Here is a 26,696-nt window from a genome sequence, read left to right as displayed (position 1 = left end):
TAACATCTCTGAAATTCAAAAAAAAAATTGAAATACAATTTTGTGACACTATTTAAATCATTAGATAATTTATGAACATATATCAAATTGCAAGCCGATTTTGAAACATGAAGGACAAAGGATAGAAGGTTATTTGTCAATTGAACCAATTTTATCCCTTCCACTTTAGAGATTGATCTGTTGATTGTTCAAATCGTGAAGGGAATAGGTTGTGGGTTGTATTTATAAAATACACTGAGATCCAGAGTCATGTGACCAGAAGCTTTAAAATTGACTATCCAAGATTTCACGTTATTGTTGGGTAATTCGACTATACGACAATCTAATATAAAAAATGACAATCTAAAACTATGATAAAAATCATAAGGGTGAGTGCAACCTGAAATGTTACAATCTTCCTAAAATTTTCGGTTGAATATAAAATGTTCGAAAGAAGGTGTCAACCAAAAATGTTATAATGAATATAACATTTTAGGTTACATTCAATCTAGAATGTTATAATTTTTATCATATTTTCAATTATACCCAAAATCGTTATTTTTCATCCTTGTATTAGATTGTTGTCCCTTGGACTTTTCCCTCTACTGTTTTCAGCCACAAAGAAATAGTCGTTGATCTCTGGTGCATTGTGAAACAGATGGGTTTTGCCTACATAAGTTGTTGTCGCAGAATTTGTTGATTAGGATAAGAGTGGCTGGTTTTTTCATGATATTTTTTTATGATGAGAACCGATACCATGTGAAAATATTCTAAGAAAAGAAAGGAAATTCAAAAAGAAAATGGAGATCTCGGATGAAAAGAAAAGAGAAAGTGTTATTTTTATGTTAAAAAAATCAACCTGGTTTTATAGGTTAAGAATTACAAAACTAGAATTTGACTAAATATATTTTTCATAACATTTATCCCCTAAGAAAATTAATCTTGTCTTTTCAAAGAAAATAAAATCTGATCCTAAGTAATTAGAACTCAAAAATTATTAGGATGAATAGATAAAACCTAATCCTAAATAAATTATAACTCAGAATTTAGGATGAATAGATAAAATCTAATCCACAGGCCTTGCCACTGTTTCATGTATGTGAGAAGCTATTTTGTCACCTTTGGCACAACGTTCATTGGAGATGGAAATTCTTGTCAACATATGATAAGAGAACAAGAACACTTCCATTCGATTATCGACTACTCTCCATCTTTGCCGGAGACACCGGTTGCAGCTTTACTGCCGCTCTTCTTTACTCTCTTAAAAACTTTTTTTCTTGGAAGTAAAGAGGTCTCTGCAGAATCACTTTTGGACGAGCTTGCAACTTTGTTAGCACTGTTTTTAACCTTGGCCTCTTCAATCTTCTCTTCCTCAGATGCTTTACCAGAATCAGCAACAACTACTTCAGCTTGGTCGTCGGTAAGCTGCTTTGAACTGGGATCATTTGGACTTGTTTCGGGAACGGGAAGAAGTGCACGGTGGCTAAGGCGAAGTTGTCCCCTACCATTAACCTGCATTAGATGATACAGTTAATGGAGAGAGATTCCATCAAGGAAAAAGGTTCAGACAAAGACTAAGAATTGTAACAATTCAGCACTTTGATGGATTTACAAGACCAACAGAAAGGATAAAAGTTTGGAAACCACTTTTACCATCTACATTTTTTAGTAGCGTAGATTAAATCTTTAAAATACATAGTACTGATGAACTTATCAAACGACTTTCGTGTTTAAAGGGAGTATTATTCTCCCTAGAAGTCCTAGGTTCGAACAACTAGTCTGTAGGGTGTGTACATTCACTAAAATACCTAGTACTGGTATATAGCTCGAGCCCGTAGAATTGTCCTCACGTGTCGCTCACCCGGGCCTACATATGTAGTAGCTCATACGGTCTACAGAGACGACCTCAGCAAGGGTTAACCTTACATGAGGTTAGGTCGGAAGAACAACATAACAAAACTCGGGTTTTGATACCGTGTTAACCTAAAACCAATTGGTGACGGGTGAGGGGCCCTACTTTAAACAAGAACAAAAGAAACCTGGCACTTGATAGATGTGAGATAACACCACTAATCAATTTTAAGTGAACAACATTAGCCATATTTAGTTTTAAGATTGAACTAACAAGACAAAACAAGTTGCTTACCTCGATAAGTTTAACATCAACACGATCACCAACTTTAACAGCCTATGATGGAAAAAGTTACAATCAATAATAATTTCAGTAGCTCATAATGGTAATGCATCTACAAGTTGAGGATAAAAGATACAGAAAAACTATGCTTACATCTTCTGCCTTGGCCAACCAGTCTGAAGTCAGCTCACTAATGTGGCAAAGTCCCTGAAAAAGCAGATCTTTTTATATATATATTTTTTGGGATAGGTGTCGAAACGATTTTTTTTAAAAAAGGTGAGATTTTAAAAACCATATTAATTTTTAATTTACCTCTTTCAACTGATTTTTAATTTAAAAACAAATGCGATTTAAAAACCTCTCGTTTCGAAAATTTTTGGATTTCCTTTACGATAGAAAAAATACAGTTCAAAGAGTCGCCACCAATCTTTGATTAGGGTGTGATTGGGCACCCAAAAATGCTTTGTCATTTTAAATAAAAATTAATTTTAATTAAAACAACAAATTAAGGTCTGCGTTACCAAAATCCGAGTTCGGGAGTCGGTTACGTGCAGGGAAGGATTAGCACCCCCACAACGCCCTAAACAAACCTAGTCGATTAATTAACGTCTTTGCAATGAACTTTACAAATTCGAATTTATTTTAATTTTTGATCCCATAAAACAAAAATGTAAATTTAAAACATTCAAAAACACCCAAACAAAATTAAAATTACCAAGTCATTTTAGAAAGATAAAGAATGTTCGATTATTTACAAATATCGAGACCAGATCTTAAAGATATAACAACCTTTTCTCGATATATTTAAATAAACGAACATTTCTTTTTCTCTCGTTCCCAAATTTTAGGTGACGAATCAATTTTTTTTGTTTCACTTTCGGGATACACTTTTATTTTAAAATCATTAAAAGCGGACCTCAAATCAGTTATGACTGCCCACTTCAACAATTTTAAATTAAAAGAGTATTACCCTTAATCCGATTATGTAATATGTCGAGTTATGCACGTGAGGCTATCATGCAAATTATGCAAAATAATGTCATGCCAAAATTAATTAAACAGAATAAAAAAATAACATACAATATGACATATAAAAAATTACGCATATTAATACCTAATGTACAAAATGTGACTTAAATATAAAAACAAAATCATAACATGCTAAACTATAAATTTTAAAAAGTGTATATATACATAAATGTAATGACTAAATTTAAATGAATGTAAAATTCGACATACAAACTAAAACTAAAGTATGGATTAAAATGAAACATGCGTATAAATGAGGAATCTACATCCAAATAATCTAACAAGATTATAACTAAAACTAAAAAATTAGAAAATAACTAAATCAAGACAAACACAAAGGATTAAATTTAAAAGCAGTCCTAAAGATGACTAAAGTGTAAAATAGTCTTAAAATTTGGGGATTGGAAACCTGATTTTACCAAGAAAATTTGATGGCCAGAAAGTAATTAACCCAAATTCTTTAATATACAACCTAAACTAAAAAAAAACTAAACTAAATTTAATCCTAACTGAATCATGCGCAAGAAAATTCTGCCGTTCAAGCTCCCTTTTTCAATCTTTTTAGCATACTGACCATACTCATCTCCTCTAACCTTCGACGCCGTGCTCAGCCACCATCCCTTTGGTGACCACTTCTCTTCTAACCATAGCTCACCATCACGCTCTCTTCTCTCCATTTAACACAGACCACGATCGAGGGAAGACAATCACCGCACCCCCTTATCGCTCGTTACTTTATTCGAGTCTTTCACCCGGAGTTGAAGCAAGTAAATGGAGGTGTAATCGTTGGGTAGAAGGATGAAAAATTCTGAGGATTTGTAATTAATTTTAGGGGCTGTAATTTGGGACTTATGATAGGAAAATAAGAAGCTTTAAGCTCAGTTTGGGTCTCGGTTTAGTCGACCAAAAATGTTGATTATCAAAATTGGTTGGAATCCAACATACGAAATTCGGTGGGGCTCTCATATTTGTCGATCAAAGGAATTGAAAGGTGGATTCTTAGAGGCAATTGGAGAGAAAAATGGCTACCGAGTAATGGGGAATTTCAATGCTGCTATGACCTTCGACCATCGTTGCCGAGAGCCTTCCCCAGACAAAAATTTCAACGACAGGTAAACTAGCTATTTCCTCACCATTTTCTATTTATTTCTCTGAAGACTTCACTTCTAACTTACGAATGATGGCTACTCAAGGAAACCTAACTCTTACCAACACCCCAACTAAACGCTATGTGATAATTACAAGGCAAATGGAGAGCAAAATCAAGCAAGGTAATGTAATTGATTAATCTTTCATGCACTTGTTTAGAATAAAAGCATTCACGGAAATTACCAGAAAATGAAATAAAGATAGATGATACCAAAAGAATTGTTCCTTGCTTGTTATTGATCTCTGGAAAAACGAGGATCCAACCTCTGTTACACTGCTCGATCTTTTAATATGGAAATGTTGTTGTTTTTTTTTTTGTTTCTTTCCCCTTGTTCTGCTATGTAAAAAAAAACCAAGAAAATCTGGTTTCCCCCCTTCTTCTTGTAATGGTCTCTGAAACTCGATCAATCCTCCTCCTTTTTCCTTCTGACTGTGTAATTTTTCTCTGCTCTGTTTTTTTTTCCTCCTTTACTGTTTTCTCCTCCTTTCTATCCCTCCCCATGGTTGATAGTTTCTAGTGGTTAAACCCCCTCAAAACTGAACATTTACAGTTTTTTAATTCCCCACTCTCTACAAACCGTTCCCTCTAGTTTTTTCTGGTTTCTTAACTTCCCAGACAAATTAAGCATCTACAATAGGAATAGTAGGCCTCATTAAAAAACCCCTTCATGATTAACGGAACTTGAAAATAGTTCCTTAATCAGCGAAAGGAGAAAAAGAGTGCCCTAGGATTTCATTAACCTCAAATAATAAAAAAGGAATACAAACTAATATCCCACAAGAGATACAAAACCAGAAAGAAACAGCCCTTAACAGAACATAATTATAATGTCTTTAACAATTTGAACATAAACGACAGGACATGAAACAACATCCTTAACCCAGCCAATTGCCACCTTACTATCACTCTCAATAATCAATCTATCTTTAAACCCATGGCGAATAGATTCATAAAAATCTTTTTATATATTTGAATCTCCTTGTTCTCATCATTGAAAAACTTACACGTTCCTTTTATAAATTTGATAGTATTTCAAGCACCACAAGGCTCTTGGTCCAATATTTTACTCAATTGATTCAAGTCAAAGTCATGAGTTTTGTGTCAAAAACAAAAGGTACCACCAATAATGGTGCATATATATGTCTGTTCTATGCATCAATAACTTTGATAAGAGTTGTCACGCTCTTTGTAAGAACCTCAAATTTAAAAACAAGTGGAAATGTGATTTAAAGCAAAGGAGAAAACTTTCTATGTAAAACAAATTCCATATTCCTTAAAGTTGGAAATAAGGTGACTGTAAAAGTGATCTAACTTTTACCCGAAAAATGTGCAATTTTCAGGAAAAAAATATGTACCTCTCTCCCTGGAGCTATCTCAACAAAAACTCCGTATGGAACTATTGATTTGATCTCACAATTCCTGCTTAAAAAGATAACAGAGACTCAGAGTTCCCAAATATCCATTAACATCCAACAAGTGCAAACAAGAAATGCTACACTTTTCAAAGGTACAGAGAACAGAACATTAAACTTGCTTCCTACACTGAATGGTAGCAGCAGTGACTTCTACTGAAATATCACAAGTATGGTACCAAGCATATAAAATCAAGAGCGAAAATTAGCTCATAACTTTTGTCTGTGAGATGATCAATCTCGGTGTAAAACCAAGAGCAAAATTAATTCCCTAACCTACCGTAATGCTAGAGATTTATTGTTCATATATCCTATACGTAGTATTAAGTTATCTTTATGATAGCATAAAGATAGAAAGTTAACAAATTCTCAGTTTATCTGAAGGGCAAGGAATGGTAAATGAATGAGATACCTGTAAATGTCACCCACAGTTGGAACCATTGTCAGACTGCTAATAATGGATTTGCACTTCTCCAGACTTGACAAATCTTTTGCAGTGATTTTTACCTGTGAAAAACATATATAAGAAATCTTGTTTTGAAATAATCATGTCTATTGCATAAAAAGGTTCCATAGGATCTTACAATTCCATCATCTTGTGTGTCAATAGCCTCTACTCCAGTTTCTTCAATAATGCTTTTCACCTTTTTCCCACCAGAACCTATAATAAGGTTAACTTTCTCTGGAGCAACCTGAAATTGGCACGATAAAGAGCATGTAACAAATTTGGATACAGCACATTATCAATTAAATGAACAAGACAAAAGGATGGGCTAAGATCAACAGACCTTCATTATACGAACAAGTGGAGCATACTTTGAGAGACTTTTTGTAGGCGGAGGGAAACAATTCATCATTTCAGCTGAAGAATCCAGTCAAGAACAAGAAAGTATGAAAAAGAAAGAGAAATTAGGTTAAATTATGACAAAAGAATTCTATCTTTTCTTGGATAGTATCTCTACACCTAGAGCTTGTCAATCATCAGACAATACTCTCTATCCCAAGAACATAAGATCAAGCTGCATCAGCAAGCAGTTACCAGAAAGGTAATTCAAATGCTCCAATCCAAAAAACAATACATATTGCACAAGGCAATATATGGTGGGCATGCCACCCGCCAATGGTAGAAACTTAAGCTATATCTGTCTAATAAATATTTAAGGTTGAAGAAGAATGAAGTACAGTTTTAGAGTATATGTGTCTGAGTACAAAAAGAAAACCTAATTCGACAGGAACATGTATGAGAAAGGGTAATGTTAACTAAGACCCTCTTAACTCCACAAATATAAGATATTGGTAAAGGGATAAAAAAGCAACTCTGCCTGGAATAGGAACGGTCGTACAATTAAACATATCAATGTGCCATCCAATTATATTCAACGTGTAAGAACCATTTTATTTACTCCATATAATCAAAAGAATATAGGTTTACATTACCAAGAATACGTCTGCGCCCGTCCCTTGCCTGTAGGAGCGCCTCTTTCATAGTAGGTAAGGTTATCCCTTCTACCTGTCATTGAAGAATAGTAATCATCTATTATAATCTAGAAATGACAAAAGGATGGGAAACACACATCCATAACTGGAGTCCAAAAGGCAGATATAAGAGCAAAACATTTGCAAGCACCAGAGGAATCATGACAACTGTCCAAAGAGGGATTACATAGTATATGATCAACTACCTTTATATCCATCTGAAATGCAGTTATGCCATCTTCATTTCCAGCAACCTGCAAATAACATTCTTATAAGGTAATTTATGTAAATTTTGTGACTGGTTTAGCGTGGACATTAACATAATTTTTATCTTTCAAGAATACTTCATTGAAAAAAAGGATCAAAACCATTAACAAAAATCCATGAAGATGACCTTGAAATCCATATCTCCAGAAGCATCTTCAGCTCCAGTAATGTCAGAAAGAATAAGTGGTGTGCCATCTCCTCCAAATTCATGTGTGTCCAAAACCAAACCCATCGCAATCCCAACAATAGAACATTTTAGTGGAACACCAGCATCTTGCAATGCCAAGCAACCTCCACAAACAGATGCCATACTATTATGCAGCAAAACTTCATGTTAAGTGGTATCACATCATAGAACACTTGCACGCAGGTCTTAAAGAAACAGATGTTTTTAATGCAGAAAAGTGCATGATAGCATTTGGGCACACTTTAAAATTTTCACAAATACCTTGAGGAACCATTGCTTTCAGTAATGGTGCTTTCAACTCTTATAGTGTAAGGAAATTCATCTTCGGTAGGTAATATTGGCTCAAGAGCTCTCTCTGCAAGTGTTCCATGTCCAATTTCTCTTCTACTAGGTGCTCCCATTCGTCCAACCTCTCCAACACTTGATGGAGGAAAAGAGTACTGAAATATCAGATAAAAATGTTGCAAGTTGTTAGCTGATCTCTCTCAGGGAATGGGGTTTCCTATTTAATTATGAAAACAAAGTTTCAAATCCACTAATTTAAATATATGACCACAATGCATAGCATCTATTTATACTTTGACTAGAATAAGCATCTAACCAAAATGAACTCAAAATTAGTTCTCCAGGGAAAAGTTTCCTATAGCATAATCATATCATGAAAAAATTAAATACATGTGATTATTGTTTGTCCTGCAAAACTATTGTGGTAAAATGAAAATTTATCTCTGTCACCATACCAGTTACATTTTCAATAATCAAGTACTTCCAATTAATTTTATGGGATCGCAAAGCAAACCACAATAATTGTCTATATAAAAAGTATGACACGAACATGACAACCAAATAACCATGTTAATGTCATTCATGTTTGTCACTTATATTTGAAGGTAAATCACACACCACCCTATTAGTAAGGCGAACAAGTAGATGCTAAGGATGCAGCAAATTTTCAATGATTATGGTTTTTGTTTCTCGGTTATCAATACAAGCTCATTAATAAGGCATCTGTTGAAGACCATGTGGTATTAGCGGTGTCAGTTATTAATTGCAAGTTCGGCAAGTTCAGTCCCACAAAGACAGGAAATAGTATATAAATAAATAAACTACAGTAGATAACTAAAGAAAAGAATAAAATCTTGAATATTTCTGACTGACCTGAAGATAGAACCTCTTGAATTCCTCTACATTCGCTAGATTGTCTAGTTTTTGTGCCATTTGTTTATCACCAAGTGTGACCACTGCCAGGGACTAAAAGCAGGATGGATGACAAAGATAAAATAAGGATTACGGAAAAGTGAAAACATTGCAATAAGCAACCGAGCATCATGCAGATAAAATCAATAGTCAAGAAAGAATACGAACTTTTTTATCAGGAACAAACATATGGCAATGGAAGTATGAAATTGAATGTTACTTTGGTGACGACTTAAAAATGAAAACACATTTCTGAAAACATCAAAACGAGCAGGAATAACAATCATATGAGCATATTAAATCACTTATCACTAAGCAAGCATACCTGTGGCAACAGAAATGATAGGTTCGCACTTAAAAATTCTATAAGCAAAAGCACTAACTTACAAACTTGTGTCTCCCCACGTGTAAAGAGAGCACTTCCATGTGCCCTTGGAAGTAATCCACATCTTGATGTGATTGGACGTATATCTTCTGGGGACCTCCCATCACTTCTTTTTCCTCCCTGTAACAGTTTTCAGGGTAAAATGTTAAGAAAGAGTATCTGCCAGAAGGAATCACGTTTGGCTGAAAACTGACCTGTACCCAGGAAGCAAACAAAGGTTATTCACATTTTCATAGTGTAGTCAAGTATTAACCGGCTAAAAAGATACTACAGAAGTTACATGATACGATTTGCTGCTTCAGAAAAGTTTCAAGAGACAAAATTAAGTGTTCTTGAGAAAAATACTTGTAAAAAACATGTAATCGTGACTCATGAATTCCAAATCCAAAAAGAAAATAAAACTCATAGGATCCTAATCTGCAGGACTGAGCCATAAAGGCAAATTGCCAATGAAAAAGATAGTGGTCCTAGAAAATATAGGTTTTATTTTTAAGTAACACAAAATTCTAGTTCGCAGGATCAACACTTATTTCACTTAAACTACTTTAAAAATCACAAAATCAAAAGAATACATACAATAAATATGAACCTCCAGGGATAAAAGAAAAAGCTGCCCCTTCATAGTTTTCGAGTTGTGCTTCATTGCTTTGAAAAAAATGCATAACTAAGACAAATTATACCGCTAAAGTTATTATCAATAAATGGTTATTTGGACCAAAAAAATTTCATTTTCTAATTGGAAAAACATGCCTTCATACCTCTACAATACGTCTCCGTAAGAATTTGGACGAAACTTCCTTAAATACCAGCTTCACATCTACTTCAGTAAACTATAATAGAACAATAGAAATAAGAAAATGGGCAACTGAATTGAAAAAAGGCAAAAATTTACAATATTACAAGACAGGCAAATAAAATGCCAATTACCCCATTTACAACTCACCAATGGAGTGGATTTTCGAGAAACCGGCTTTATGTGTACATCACCTTCATCTACTTCACCATCAATGACAATTTCTTCATCCTCATCATCCTCATCAATGAAGTCTTGTATTGCTTCAAAAGATCCTGCTGTGCCCTCTATGCTGATATATCCCTTATCTGTCAGTCTGTTAATAACTTTCTCTTCTAACAATGAGATGGCCTTTCTTCTTGGTATTTTACTCTTAATCTGAAGCACATTATGCAATTCGTCACCAGCAATTTTCTGCATATAGAAAATGATCATTTCATTAGTTCAATGTACAATTTGTATAGAACAATTTACATGAGAAGGTACCGAACTAAATACACATGAAAATAACATAACATTGAGAGACCAGACTCTGAGTTTTAACTACAAAGTTATCATGTTATGCTCAGTTGACTCAAACCATCAGTATTATCTGCATCACCACTAATTGCCCAAAAGTTTCAATTGTTAAAATAGATGAGAGCTAGCTTCATCGAATAAGATAACAAATATTAGTAAAAATATTAGAAAATTATCAGAAAAAACAATATCAAAATTATTTTTTATAAGAACATCAAAAAAGAACCATACTTCTACGAGCTGATAAAGCTTAGGAGGTGGCAATTTGATAGCATCAAGCATTTTGGGTTTCCCACACTTCTTGACCAAAGCCTTCACTGCACTGCAGATTTCTCTCACTGCATCCTGGTATCAGTGAAATAGATAAGATTAGATATTATAATCAAGATAAACTAGAAATCTGTAAATATTTTTTTGGGGTGCCATTTTCTAGATACTTTATATCATATTCTGGGGGAAATGCTAACAAACTTTCAGCATAACGATGCAGGACAGATACAGTAAATGCATAACTGCGACTGAAAATTCATACCCACGTATCTATTTATGCCACTGAATATAATCTCTTCAACTTGTAAAACAGAACAGGTCCCTACCATAAAGGTATGGTTAATACACAATGCTCATTTTTTTCAAAGTTGCCTATTGAGTTTCCTACAATTAATAAATCGAATATCATTTTTAAGGTAAAACCAAAGATCATTGGATAATCCATTTAAAATGAAACACAGCTTCCACAAAAAGTTTTTTATGGTTTCTTCTCCAGAAACCTTCTAAATAAAGGTTTCAAAATTACAAAGGGCAATTAAAAAAATAGAAGATATGACAAGATAAGCTACCTGGTAAGAACAGAATATGCACATCCAAGTGACATGAAGAAATCAGCATGCCTTTAAAATGTAAATCATCTATCAGTATGTAAAGTACACAAGGACATTAATAAGACATGTATCTCATGCAGAAAACGAGATACTTTTAGGCTAGGGGTGTTCACAGATTGATTGACCGTTTTGAAACAAAAATGAAAATCTCAACTATATGGTTAGAATCCCAGTCCTTTTTTATTTACTATAGAATTCAGTTTGAGCTTCCTTTGGGGGCTTTCATAATAAATCTGCCAAATTCTAAGTTTAACAAATGCAATTCAAGTCTTAGCCTCTAATGCAAACACAGACACTCTCTCCATATCACTAGGTTTAACCAAGGAAGTAGATAGATGTCATTGCATGAAGACATAGCAACTCTCATGAGCAATACAAAACTTAGTTTCTCAAATGACAAGAAATTGATAACTCGTGACTTCAAAAATGAAATACCATATAAATACAAAACTATGAAATAAGAAACAACCTGCCCTACTTGTACCGCTTCAAGCAACTTTTCTTCGGGTAGAAAATCACAATAACCCTGCAAGGGATAAATTTTGGAAATATCCGTGACTCTCAACATGCCAATGAACAGTAGTTAAATAAGAAAATAAGTAAAGAAGAGAACCAAAATCAGGAGCAATGCCTTTAATAACATTCATACAGGCAAACAAAGTGAAATGATGAATGGCCTTGGAGCTCAAAATAATGATCAAACAAATAGAACAACTTATAAATGGATAAGACAGCTCCACATCTATGAATCTATAACGTGTGTATGTGTGTGTGTGTGAAATGCTCACACATAAGCAATGATCATTAACAAAATTTACCAAGATCAACCTACTTCAACATATAATCAGTGCTACTGATTTCTGAGTTAATTTCTTTTCTTAGGTATACGAGTCAAATAAAGCACATTGAATGATGATCTAATGAGTGCTCACTCTCCTAGACCCAACTCTCATTTTCCTATCACTAATGCAACTTATTCAATAATTACCCTATCATAAGAAATTCTTCAGTCATTAGAACTAGGGAGTGTCGTTGTGCATAAATTATTGTTACTTTTTAGATTTCAGTTGCTTCTCGTGTTTGTGAAATTTCTGATCTTTCTATCATCTCACCTAAGAAAATGGGTTACATACTATATTCAATTATTTACATTTAAACCATGTCCATTTTCTCATGCTGCTGTAAATTTATTCTATAATGTTTTCAATTGCAGCTCCACAGACTGAAGATGCTCTATTGGAATTCCAAATGAAATAACTTGCAAACAAACAACTGTTTAAGAACTCAACCATAAGCCACATTCTAATCATGGAACATAATAAAGGAGATATCAACAAACAAGTAAAGGAAAAGACACTTCAAATCTCATGATTCTGAACTTGCAATCCCTTATACGCCAGTTAGAACAGATTCCTATCCAACAAAAGAGGTAAAGTTTATAGGAGATAAATCAGATGGAATCATACAAACAGCACATACACCTATCAAAATATCTATATGGAAAAAAAGGAAAAACATTAAAAAGGATCCTATAGAAAAGACCAAAATCAACAGCCATGTGTTCTGGTAACTGGTATAAGTTCATCAAAATCCACTATATCCAAATACAAAGAATTAGGATTGAAGTTAACCTCTATCATTAATATAGCATTATCTGTGCCGGCCAAAATAGGTCTAGTTTTGAGTCTTCCATCTCCTTTGTTGTCGGATTCACAAAAAATTTATCACCAAGCAAACCAACTCGAACTCCTGCTATAGCTTCGGAGTGTGGCACTTCTGAAAGCGCTCTGTGGCATTGAAGAGCATATATTCAAAAACAGCATCTTGTATGTTAATTTACATATCAAAAAAGCCACAAAGGTAAGCAAGAACTAAACTGTTATCAGCCTTACACTGCTATACCGGCTGCAGTAACCGCTAAAGCATCTGGGCAATGCAAACCATCATAACTCAAAACCTGAAAGATGAATGCAACTTAGATATGAACCAAGCAATGAAGTGTATATAAGTAACATGCCACTAATGCCTCGAACCCTTGAAAAAAAGCTCAACAATTGAGCACAGGGAACATAGAGAAGCACATAGTGCACTACTTATCAGTCAAAACTACGCTCAGCAGATAATCTGTTTCTATGGGCAACAAACAGAATTATTAAGTCTATATTACTTCTACACAAATATTACAATATATACTAACATGGAATGTGAACCCCTAAATGATATTATGTACATTATCGTTCAGAAAAATAATCAAAGGCAACATAGGCGTCCACCATGAAAACATCTGCCTATAATAAGTGCTTTCCAGTTATGGATAATGCAATGACATTCTGAACATGCATCTTTTAAGTATATCAAAGTGAATGCTAGAGGGGGGATCTGCTAGCCAAGTAGTTCAGTGGACAAAGCAAACATCTTCTATGGGAGGAAAATCCAGGAGAAGGAAACAAGTTCTACAAGAAACATTTACCTAATGTTGCTCCCTTTGTAGTAAATTATGATCTCTCCCTTGACCAAATGAAGCATGGATGCATTCACATGGAGGGAAAGGAGAAAGGAACAGAGAAGTCAATTCTCCAAGGAACAGTTACGTAACATGGCTCCCTTTGTATCAAATTATGTTCTCCCCATGACCTAGAAAGCATAGACACAGCGACACCAGGATTTGTAAAATCCTGACTTTTCCCCCTTTTTTGGCATGTCGTTATGTGCACGACACGTATTCCAGATCCCACCGTATCACGTGTCTGTATCAGACACATGTACAAGACTAGCATGCAATGGTGAATTTTGCCCATGTTCATAGCCTTTTACCGGGTGCAAAGTGTAACATCCCAAATTACGGGTTAATGACTAAATTGTAAAATTTCAGAATTTGGGGATAAAAGTAGAATAGTTCAATAGTTCAATGATTTATGTGGAGATATTTCCTGAAAGTTGTTAGTAATTATTAAAGGAATTAAAGGGCAAAATGGTCATTTGAAAAGAAAGATATTTTTTTCCCTTTTATAAGCATGAATCACGTTGAGAGGGGGAGAGTTATCTGAAAACTCTCTTATTATTCTTCTCCTCTCTTCTTCACGTGTGCCAAGCTAGAGCAAAGGTGAGTTTTCTATTTACTTGATTAATTGTTGATTTTATAGTTGGGTTTTGATCATTAGATGATAACTAAGCTTAAGGAAAGCTTAAGTTATCTTATAATCAAAAGATGAAGAAGTTATGAAAGATTTAAGTGAAGGAGTTTTTAAATGAATTTCTGTAAAAGAGTTGATAAGTTGAATTTGAAGTTAAATTCGACTTGTCATCAGCTTAATTAAGAGATATGAAGTGATAGAATTGAAATTAGAACATATTAAAAATTTGGGTATGATTATTGATTCCATATGAAAGATGGGATTTTGAGGTCTAAGATGAGATAAATTGATATAAATTAGTGTAAGTATGTATATTTGAGTTAAGAATATGAAAGGGAATGAAACATGAAGAATTGAAGTTGAAATAGTGAATTTTCGTGCATAAACAGTGATTTCTGGGCAAAAATTTACAGATTATGCAGAGGGTACAGATACCCTATGGGGGGTATCGATACCCCCTAAAGGAAAAATGGAATTTTGGTTCATTAAACTAGCATAAGTTATTAATATCAAGTTTAAGGTTTAGGCTTCTAATAATTGTTTTGAAAATTATATTTATGTAGATATAACAAGTTCCAGAACAATCAAAGAATTAGGATCGAATCAAAGCAAGGCTAAGGTGAGTGCAATTTAATTGTACTTATGTTATTGAACATACCTTGGCTTGCGATAAGACAGTGATGGAGTTACTATGGTAAAAAGTGACTCCTAAAATGTTGTATAATTAATGGAATTCTTATATGTGCATGAGTACATGAAAATAGGTATATGTTATTATTTGTGATCATAAGAGCAATAAAATGAATACATGTATATGTCTCTAGAGTAAGTGCATTTCTACATGTGATTTATGTGAATACATGTATGTGTGAATATGTTTGATATGATTACATGATCATAAGATATAAGCAATGAGATAGGTGACATGTGAATCAAATGGAAATGATTTATGTATAAGTTTATATGTTATTCTATATGCTATGTGATGTATATATGAACATATGTGAATAAGATATGACATATGTATATGAACAAAGGAGTAATGATATAAGCCATATGAAACAACCTACGTGATTCCATGCAAAGTGATATGAACTATGTGACATATGAATATGCAATACGTGATACATATGATATGATATGAAACATATGGTTACACATACATGTGGTATGTGACAGAAGAGAAAGAATAAGTGATGTGAATATGTGAACTGTCATAAATGATAATGCTCATGTTATTGATATGAGAGCTAGTGGTATAGTTGGCATGCCAAGAGTCGAGGGTTTTTCTATGTCTTTCGGGACATATGGACAGTATACTTATGTTCTAAGGAACATATGGACAGATTACCTAGGTTCTTCGGGACCTATGGACAGTTGTCGAGGTTCTTTATGACCTCTGGATAGGTCCTTCGGGACATTTATACGAGCTGTGGTGACAGCATAGTGGTGCACAACATCAATGTACTCACATACCTTAAGTTCTCAAAAGTATACATGGGTTAATACATGGGATTTTAAAAGAGTAAATAAATCAATTGATGTGATACTGTGTGTGCTATGTTATGAAATGATGTATATGCTTATATGATAAAAAGAAATTAGTGATAGTAATATAAGTACCGATAAGCATGTTAATAATATAAGTATATGTGTGAATTGATTATATGAAAGGATACACGATATACAAAAATGATAAGTACAAGATCATATGATAAATGGGTTAATGATTATGATAGAGATCATGACAATGATGATATATGTGCATGTATACATTTTGTTATATGAAATGTTTTATGGTTTCCATTACATGTTTATATACCTCACTAAGTCTATGACTTAGCGTGTGATTGTTTCACACGTAGGTTTGGAAAGCGAAAAAGAGAAGTAAAGAGGAACAAGACAGGTCAGTTCTCCTTACCGAAGATCAGATCAGGAATGTAGTTGAATTACATGTATTTGGTTATATAGAATTTAGTTGGCATGTAATATAAAAGATTTGAATCTGATATGCTCTGAACAAGTTTTGTAATGTTTAAATGTATTTTTGTAAATGGTAAATGTATAGAGATGACCGTTTTAAATTTTAAGACTTTATATATGTTTTACGGAAGTACTGTAGTAGGGTATCAGTTCCCTGTAGCAGGGGAATCGGTTCCCTGTAGCAGGGGAATCGGTTCCCTGGCAGCAATCTGGAAAAATTTTGGCATTTGATACTGTAGCAGGGTACTGTTTACAGTACTGTTCATACCGTATTTTACTGTTCATAAATACCTTTTTGCCTCAAAATTTTATAATGAACACAATTCAACAATATATGATCGTATTTTCTTAATATAAGTCCAAATGTTATGTTATTTTACAAGAATAAAGGTTTTGAAATGTCAATGTGACATCTCGGACTCGTATCTGGGTCGGATACGGGTTGGGGTGTTACACAAAGTCTAATAAAATTGCATATTACTGCACTCATGTGACATGTATTGTTTAGTTTTAGTATTTTCCTCGATGAATACGATGGAGTGCATGCTAATATTTCCACGAAGAAAAAAATTAAAGAATAAATAAAAAACAATGACATGTTAAATACAAAGGGGTTATACATGCAGGCATTTCGCATTAGAGACAACCTGTGATCTATACGAAAGCATCATCATACTGTAAAATTTCAAATCATTGTAAAGCATCTAGGTCAGGCTCTTTGCATAAACACAATGCAACAAATTACGAACAAGGAAAAAGAAAGTCAAAACAAAAGAACAAACAGCAAAAAAATGAAGCTTACCAAGCCTGGAGAACAAAAAGTTCAGCCACCTCTCATTTTAGCTAAGTTAGAAATCATTGCAGTAAATGATATAAAAGATTTACTTAGCTAGTGCTGATAATTATCATTTAAAACCTTATCAAGTAGATTGAAAACAACTAAACAGATAAATTTCTACACAATCACATGTTTAAGAATCACCACATTATTATTTTTTTTTATAAGATTAGAAGGCCTCATTAAAAACCTCCTTCTTGATTAATGGATCTTGAAAGCTCTTTAATCATTGGAAGGAGGAAAAGAGCGCCTTAGATTTTCATTAAAGAAAATAAGATTACAACCTCGATAAATCTCTTCGAAATAACCCTTACAACAGTATATAAACCCCACCCGAACAGGAATCAAATGCTAAACTGAAACAGCAAACAACATAAAAATTAGCCTATTCCAGCCTTTGCTAAAGCATCGGCGTCCATATTAGCTGACCTAGCAACCCAATTTATAACCCCCCCCAAAGATCTAAGATTGTCAACAATATCCCTAACAACGGAAGCATAAACACCTGGGCATGAATTAACATTGTTGATCCAGTCTACTGCAACCCTGCTATCACTCTCAACAATCAGCCTATCTTTGACCCTCCCTTGAGCAAAAGCATATAATGAAATACCCCTCTAAATAGCTTTAAGTTCAATCATAGTCGGAGGTCCCGGACAAGCTGGCTCTTGAAAAGATCCTAGGACTGAACCTGAATGATCCCTCCAAATACCTCCTATACCCGATTTCTTCCAGTCACTACTAACGGTTGCGTCCACATTCAATTTTAAAAACCAGAAGGGGAGGTCCCCAAGGGAGTGAGGAAGACTTCATAGAGCTGTAGGGCGAGTAGGAATCTGCTAATGAAGGATCCATAATCAAGGAATCCTTATGAATAAAAACGTCCTTGTGCTTAGCTAGAAACCAAGAAGCCAACCTAACCCGTGATAAGAAAAATAACTCTAACTGATCAAGCTTTCCCCTTTCAAAGACAATAAAATTTCTGGCCTTCCAAATGGTCCAAATGATAGCCCCAAGAATGAAAGCCCAAATAGAAGAATTTGATTTCAACTCATCCCAAGCAGTAAGAAAGGTTTTTGCATCAGCAGGAAGCACAGAACTAAATCTCCAAAAATTATAAAACTTGTACCACAAAGCCCATGCAACCGAACATGTAAAGAATAAGTGCGTGGAAGTTTCCTCAACCAATTTACAAAGAGGGCATAAATCATCTTCGATACCTTGAACCCCTCTTTTGATCAGTTCGAATTTAACAGCTAGCTTACCAAGCACAACCTGCCACATTAAAGATTCAACTCTAGGGGGTACCAAACCTCTCCAAATAATGTTATTCCAGAAGCAACCATCATCTGATCCAGAAGCACAACTTTTAATACAAGAACTGACTGAAAAAACACCATCCCCATTGCCTTTCCAAAGTAAAATATCACTGGAATCTTTAGACAAAGAATAGGAAGAGATAAAGCTCACCAAGTTACACCATTGTTCAACCTCCCAATCATTTAAATTTCTTCTAACTTGAACATCCCAAACCCAGCCAGAAGGAAGGAATTCCCCAAACTCACAAAGTTTACCAGATCTATTAGAAGAAACCGAAAACAATCTAGGAAAAAGAAACTGAAGCGGATAATCTGCAGCCCAATTATCTTGCCAAAAACGAATAAGCTTACCATTTCCAACATAAAAACTACACAAACTTCGAAACTTAGAGCCAAAGGAGTCTTGTTTGTAATGATTGTTAACCACCGATCTCCAAAGCCAAGAAGATTGAGGAGGAACCTTGCTATCAAACAGTAACCTTGAAGAATCAATGTTGTATTTGCTACAGATAAAATTCCTCCAAACAGAGTGTCTCTCATTTGCAAATCTCCAACACCATTTCCCTAGCAATGCTCTATTCATATTAGTCAGATTCCGGACTCCCAGACCACCCTCGTTCTTAGGTTTACATACATCATCCCATTTAACCCAGTGAATCTTCTTTGAACCATTTCCCCCTCCTCCTCCCCATAAAAAATTAGACATGATCGAATTTAGAGTCTTAAGGATTGAAACTGGAATCTTGAACATAGACAAGAAATATGTAGGCAGTGAGGACAGAACCGATTTGATCAAAACCAGTCTCCCTGCTAATGAAAGTGTAGCAGCCTTCCAACCTGCTAATTTAGTATGAAAATTCTGCACCACCGGTTCCCAAATAGCCGATGCATTCTTAGTTGCCCCTAATGGGAGACCTAGGTAATTAGAGGGGAAACTCCCCACCGAACAACCAATAGAGGCTGCCCAGGTCTGAACCTCCTCTTGGGATATATTAATCCCAAACAAACTGCTTTTTTTTAGATTAAGTTGCAGCCCTGACATAACCTCAAAAACTCTGAGTACCCTCTTCACATTCATTATCTGTGTTTTCGAAGCTCCACAGAAGATAATTAAATCATCAGCAAACTGTAAATGTGTGAGCTTGAAAGACCCTTCCTCCTTACCAACTGTCAAACCAAAAAATAGTCCTTCAGAAACAGCCCGCAGTATTAATAAATTCAACAACTCCCCTACTAGATTGAATAACAAAGGTGAAAGTGAACACCCCTGTCTTAGTCCCTTGGCCATCGAAAATTCCTCGATTGGAGACCCATTGACTAACACTGAAATGGAGGCAGTAGAGACACATTTCCTGATCCAACTAATCCAAGTCGAACCAAATCCCATCTTTTCCATCACCTTGAATAAGATAGGCCAATCAACCGTGTCATAAGCCTTTTTGAAATCTACTTTAAAAACACAACCCTTTAGCCCTTTCTTCCTCCAATAATCAATGCCCTCGTTAGCAATGAGGGAGCAATCCAAAATTTGCCGACCGGGTATAAAAGCAAATTGTGATTGGCTGATGATTTCTCTCATACAGCTTCTAATCCTCCTTGACAGACACTTGGAAAGAATCTTGTATACACCTCCTACTAGACTAATAGGTCTATAATCATCTAAACTTCCAATGTTAGAGCCCTTAGGAATAAGGGTAATAAAGGTGTGGTTAATACCATGTTCCCAATTTTTCCCCATGTGGAATCTGTGAAAAAATTGCATGATGTTACCTTTAAGTACAAACCAAAACCTTTTAAAAAATCCCAAGTTCAATCCGTCGGGCCCCGGAGCCTTATTACTATCGCAAGACTTTAAAGTCTCCCAAACCTCCTCCTCTGAAAATTCCTTCTCTAAAAAAATGTTTTGATCCATGGAAATTCTAGGAAACGTCAACCCAATGTCTTCCACATCCAAAGTAGATCGATTATTGAAAATATTAAAAAAGTGCTCTTTAACAGTGGCCTTAATTACAGCTGGATCATGAGTAATATTCCCCTCAATTAACAAGGCATTCAACGCATTCCGTTTTCTTCTAACTGAAGCGCAAGTATGGAAGAATCTAGTGTTTCGGTCCCCATCGTTAATCCACTTCTTTCTGGAATTTTGATACCAAATTTGTTCCTCAATTCTAAGGAATCTCCACAACTCTGATCTACAATTACGTAACTCCTCGATTTTCCCTTGAACCGAGCTGTCCTGCAACATCTGAACGTCCTCCTCTAACTTGTGAATTCTCCTTTCCAAATCTGAGATAGAGGCTCCCAGAAATTGATTTTTCTGCCCTGTCCAATTCTTAATGGCAACCTTAGACTTCTTCAAAACACTTAGGATTCCAGCTTTTCTCCCATCCTTCTTGCAATCTGCTATAGTGTGACAGACCATTTCCTCAAAACCTTCTTCCTCCATCAAATAATTATATAGTCTGAAAGGTTTTTTCCCCCAATCAACTCCGCCATCTTGTAAAAGAATAGCATTATGGTCTGAAATAGACTTAGGAATAAGTGACTGAATTACCTCGGGAAAACCATCCAAGAATTGTCCGTCCACCAAAAACTTGTCCAACCTAACAAAAGTCGGATCATCTTGGTTATTGCACCAAGTGAACCTTCCCCCATTCAAAGGCAGATTAATTAGACATGTTGACTGAATAAACTGAGTGAAAATCCTCATTGAAAGTATGTTCTGAGCTCTGCCCACCTTCTCATCCTCACACAAGTAGACATTAAAGTCCCCTCCAACACAAACCGGCAGATCCTGTCCAGTAATGAACACGCTCAGTTCTTCAAAAAAACTTTCTTTTTCTACATCCACTGAGGGTCCATAAACATTAATGAGAATACTTCTGAACTGATTAAACCTGAACTTCCCTATAACCGCAATGAATCTTCTGTTAATACTGTGATTTTCCATTTCAAACACATTTTCATCCCAACAAAATAATAACCCCCTGAAGAACCAGTAGCTGGAGATTCAATAACCCCCTGAAAAATATTCAATCCCTTCCTTCTCAGAAAAGACCTATGGATGTTCTCTGTTTTAGTTTCTTGTAACCAAAGAAAAGAAGGATGATAGTTGGAGACTAATCTCTGAACTGCTCTTTGTTTCTCTCTTTTTCCCAAACCCATGACATTCCATGAAATTATAGCTAGTTTATCCTTCATAAAAACTGATGAATAATCTAGTTTCCCCAAAATGGCAACTTAGTTTGCCACCTTCAAACCTTTCTCTAGCTCAATGATTTTATCCAAGAAAGCTTCCTTCCCCTGTGTAAAAGAAACCCCCAGAATCTGACTAACTTGCCATGTAGCTACTGCTTCATCCAAGATTTCCGAGAAACCTGAAGAAGATGATGTATAAATATTGACATGTTCCAAAGCTTCTCTAACCAGAATTCTTCTTGCCCTTCTCTTAGAAGTGTCAGAATTGTAGATAGACAAATGTTTTTCCTCAACACCACCTTCAGACTCTTCAACCAAACTCCTGGCCCCAGCTTTATCCACTAAATTTGGAACCTCACTGCCCCGTAAATTAGACTCTGATGTTGTAGTAATCTGGAGAACCGTCGTATAATCCTGTTCATTAGCCTTCATTAGCCTTCTTTAGGCCTATCACATCCTCTGTAGCATTTTTTTTTTATAGGAATCCTCTGTAGCATTATTTTCTTTTTGATCATTCCCGTACCAGTAATTCCTCTCCTTACATCTTCTGTAGACTCTTCTAAAGCTAGCCATTTCCCTCCTCTGAAGAGACTCACTTTTTGTAGAAAGGGAACTTCTACGCACCACCCTCGTTCTGCCCCTTGATAAGCTCTTTGATAGTTCTGAACTAGGAACTGTCAGCTTAGAGTTAGTGTTATTAACCTCCAGATCCGCACTGCCGGGCGAACCTGGAATAGAGCAGAACCCCTTATATTGTTTTCTGACACAGCTTGCTTCTGCAATTCCCCTGTTCTGGACCAATTTACCAAATTTATTAATTGTATACGCTGGCCCAAAAGGAATTATGTTAGAAGCCTCCAACCACCCAGTTCAAAGTCCTCAGATTGGGCTTCTGGCCCATCAGCCGAACTTTTTGAAAATCTGATACCCAGACCTGCAAAGTCACATCTGATATTCCCAAGGTTCTGACCATCTGACACTCCTTCATTAATATTTTTCCCATGTTTAGTAAGTCTTGGAAGATGTTGTTTTTCCCCATCAGTACCTTCTGAACCAAAGGCCATGCCCTTTTCAATCCACAAGTCAACCTTTTGTCTGAACGTCTCAGCTGATTTGACTGAGCTTTCCTCATAATCTGACTTCCCTCTATAATCGCCTTCCTCAGACCCCATCTCACTAAACTGTTTCCCAAATGTTCTGGTCGCCGGAGAAAATTTAAAAAAAGGATTTGAATCTTCACTATGTGATCCAACTTTAATGGAGACTCTATACGATCTACCATAGGAGCCGAGAGTAATAAATTCGGGAACATCAAAAGGACTAGCAACTCTCATAAGAATTCTAGCAGACGTGAGATCAACCCTGTTCTTTGTGGACTCATGAATTTCTACGTTATTCCCCCATCTCCCAGCAACTTGTACCAAAAAAGATTCATCCCAGCATAACAGAGGCACCCCAGATAACTCGAGCTGGCAGAAAGCCATTGGCACTCCTTCTTCATTCAGTAAAGGGGCCAATCTGTCAAACCAGAAGCCTATTACACCTCTCTTCTTTGTCCATGCCTCCGACATCTCCTCTTGAGATTTGAAGATGATAGCACAGGAATTACGGGCATAACCCCAACCAGCAATCTGAACTTCATAACCGTTACTAAGGAAAAACTCATAAACTGACTTAAAATCAAGAGAGAGCTTAATAATCCCCGTTAAAGATCTTCTGACCCAACTCCGACCCTCGGTTGGGATATACATTTCCAATACATTCTTCTTAGTTTTCTCCCTATGGCTCCCTTCAGAAAATTTCTCCCTATACTCCAATGCATTCACCCTCGTAACCTCAGTAAGTAAAGCATCTCTGTACGTTCTATCATCTCTAACACTCCTACTGGATAAATCTACCTCTTTCAACTTAGGAGGTCCTGCTGTGGACAAATCTGGAACCAACTTACCTGGACTCTTGTTTGCCAAAATCCTTGGACGAGCATCATTGTATTTACCAACTCCAACAGAAATCCTTCTCCCATCTATCAGTGAACCATTCAACATCTCGATTGCCCTCTTCAAACTAGATTCCCTCTCAAACTGAACAAAAGCGAAAGTGGAAAATCTGTGGATTTTTGGTTTCTTTCGGGATGAAAACTCTCTCCACAGTCTCATGGGACGAAAAGATATCCCTAAGCTCCCGCCGAGAAACTCTCCTGCTAAGATTATCGACAAAAGCCTTCCAGACCTCGTCGGAATCTATTTTCCCTTTTAACTTTTCTCTCTCTACTTTTCTCTCTCCCATGTTCAACTAAAAATATTTTCTCAAATTGCAGATTAGAATCACCACATTATCAAATTCCATTTTCAAAAAAGAACCACAATATAAAACAAAATTACATAGAAGTCAACAGAGTCCAGCTAAAAGCTATGAAGATAACAATCATGTGGGGAAAAAGAAATAAGGTTTACCCAAGATAGTAACTGAGTTTCATGGTAGAATCCTTTGAGCATAGTTGGACGCAATGGCCTATCAATCATCCGGCATATAAGAACCTACAAACAACGAAGTAACAAATAATAGTAAATGAAAACTTAAAGGGCATTTGAATCAATGATTCATGAAGAGATGGGAGCCATAAAATATCATCAAAGTACTGCAGCCTTCAGCAAGTTATTGAAGGAAATAGCTCCTCAAACATAAAGTGATGTGCCAAATTAAAAGAGTTAAATTATCCTAGAATAGTCAATTTTAAATACTAATTTTCGGAAAACCAAAAGAGGAAAGTTAAATAATGATGATCAAAGCAATAGTTTGCAGTTTGCACAGTGGGATGTCTTACCTACTAACCGTAACCATGAGAGTAATAAGGGAAACTGATGTATTAAATATACTATCTTTTTGAACAAGGACGTTTTAGATTGGCCAATTTACAATGATAAAGTGATTAAATGATATGATGGATGGAGCAAACACTTCCAAGCAAAATAGTAAGTTAGCGACCATAGTTCCGAAAATTCTTCATATGTCAACTGGGTCTAAAAATTTTAAATCCTTAGACAGTGACCGGTACCTCATTATCCTTTGTCTTCCCTTCTCGTTTAAAGAAACCACCACTGAAGCAACAAAAAGTTAAGCATGATACATAACTACATATGTTCATTTCAACTAATTAAAATAAAGAATAAAGGATAGAAAAATACACACCTAGTCCGGCCTGCTGCCGAAAAACGTTCTTGATAAGTAACACTAAGGGGGAAAAAATCAGAAGGCTCACTTGGAACATCTGACAAACAAACAGATGTGTATACAATCTACAAAAAAAAACAATAATTATAAGCCTCCACTATTTCTTTTAACATATGAAAAATAGATATAAAAAAATTCTTTATGCAATGAATTTGAATATGTTTTCGTAGGAACACGTTACACATTCATAGAAGGTAAACAGCACTTACAGTTTCTCCATCAGTTGCCATCACAGAACCACTAGCTTGCCTCCCTATATGACCTGTCTCAATAAGAATCTGCAACATGCAACAAAATCACTTATATAATCCGCTAAATAGCATCAGACTGAGTTCAGTATTCACCTGATTATTACTATGAAACCCAAGAAGAAACAACACCAAAACAAAGCTAGCATTTTAACTAATCCAACGTGCAAAATCTTAGCAAGAAAAGAAATACTAAAAATTTAGGGCCGCCATCAGCTATCGAAATAGATGTTATTATATAGTGGTAGCGGTGCCGTCTGAAACCGTCATTGCAAGACCGCCATACCGCAACGACCGCAATAGCACCCGTTATGTACGCAATCGAGATAATCGCAAGGCAACCAAAAAGGCGACCGCAACCACAATTTAAATCCCTGGCCGCCATTTCTAAGAAAACTGCCTATGTATTTTCCCAACTATTGCAATAGCAGATACATATCATATACTCCTTTCCCAAAACATTTTCAGGATGAAGTTCTAGTAACAACACATTATTTTGAATTTGCTAAGTTTTTTTTTTTTTTTTTGCAAGCTAGTGGTAAAAAGACTACGTTCAACCAAAGCAAGCACCGAATCTTTTAAATAATTGAAATATTTAGATAACAAACTTCATGATTCTAAATTTATGTTGTAAAAACACTGGCAGTATTCGCTTACTTTTTACCACTTGCTTCTACTTTGTATTCCATCTACGACTAAATTTTCACAATAAAAGTAAAATAACAAGTTCTCTAAGCTTACCTCTCTATTTCCAAACGGAATTTTGACAGAAACGGGTTGCAGTAAACTGGAACCACCAGCACCAGCAACCAAGTCAGAAACATCCAGGTCGGAAAAAGATGAAAAGGCAAAGCGGTTAAATCGGACGCCGTTTCCCGATAAAAACAGCGAGAGAGAAGAAAATTTAGAGGATTTTTGGGGAGTAAGAAAGCGAGGTCTATTTGGAGATGAAAGGAATTTGCAACAGCGAGAGAAAGTGAAATGCGATGGTTGAGCATAGCACGGCGTGCTTCGTACGCCGCTAGAGCTTGCCAGCATTTCGAGTTTTGTTTCAGAGCTTTGAGAGGGAAAGAGAAGGAAACGAGCAGCAGGTTTATCCGTTTCACGAGGCGAGCTTACATGTAAAGAGAGTGGGAGGGAAGGGGGAGATGAACTTGTTTGGGCTTTTAATGGATTCTTATTTTGATGGGCCTATTCTTTATTATGGCCTTTTTGTTTTGCAATTATTTTTATAGGTTTTTTTCCAATAGAGCACCCTCCGTAATTATTTAACTCAATAAGACACCTCAAAAATTAATTTAGAATCTAAAGTATTTTCTACCGTCCAGGGTGGACT

The 26,696-nt window shown here is 35.5% G+C and overlaps 1 protein-coding gene across 1 annotated transcript; it reads right to left on the bottom strand.

Moving 5' to 3' along the window:
* Positions 1-1,089: 1,089 nt before the first annotated feature.
* On the bottom strand, positions 1,090-26,442 carry LOC120212915 (polyribonucleotide nucleotidyltransferase 1, chloroplastic-like). The gene is given in 25 exon segments (XM_039211103.1): positions 1,090-1,491; positions 2,126-2,167; positions 2,267-2,320; positions 5,648-5,711; positions 6,117-6,211; positions 6,289-6,396; positions 6,493-6,566; positions 7,142-7,214; positions 7,387-7,434; positions 7,575-7,758; positions 7,896-8,074; positions 8,793-8,885; positions 9,223-9,336; positions 9,975-10,046; positions 10,160-10,423; positions 10,760-10,873; positions 11,879-11,935; positions 13,041-13,075; positions 13,078-13,196; positions 13,302-13,366; positions 24,335-24,418; positions 24,937-24,979; positions 25,071-25,177; positions 25,322-25,390; positions 26,102-26,442. Coding segments are annotated over 25 exon segments (2,766 nt in total). The 5' UTR covers positions 26,399-26,442; the 3' UTR covers positions 1,090-1,179.
* Between the last annotated feature and the right edge of the window lie 254 nt (positions 26,443-26,696).

The sequence above is a fragment of the Hibiscus syriacus genome, unplaced genomic scaffold (genome assembly GCF_006381635.1).
Source record: "Hibiscus syriacus cultivar Baekdansim isolate YM2019G1 unplaced genomic scaffold, ASM638163v2 tig00000738_pilon, whole genome shotgun sequence".
Lineage (NCBI taxonomy): Eukaryota > Viridiplantae > Streptophyta > Magnoliopsida > Malvales > Malvaceae > Hibiscus > Hibiscus syriacus.
Note: the sequence above shows the minus strand (reverse complement) of the source record. Positions and strands in the feature narration are given on the sequence as shown.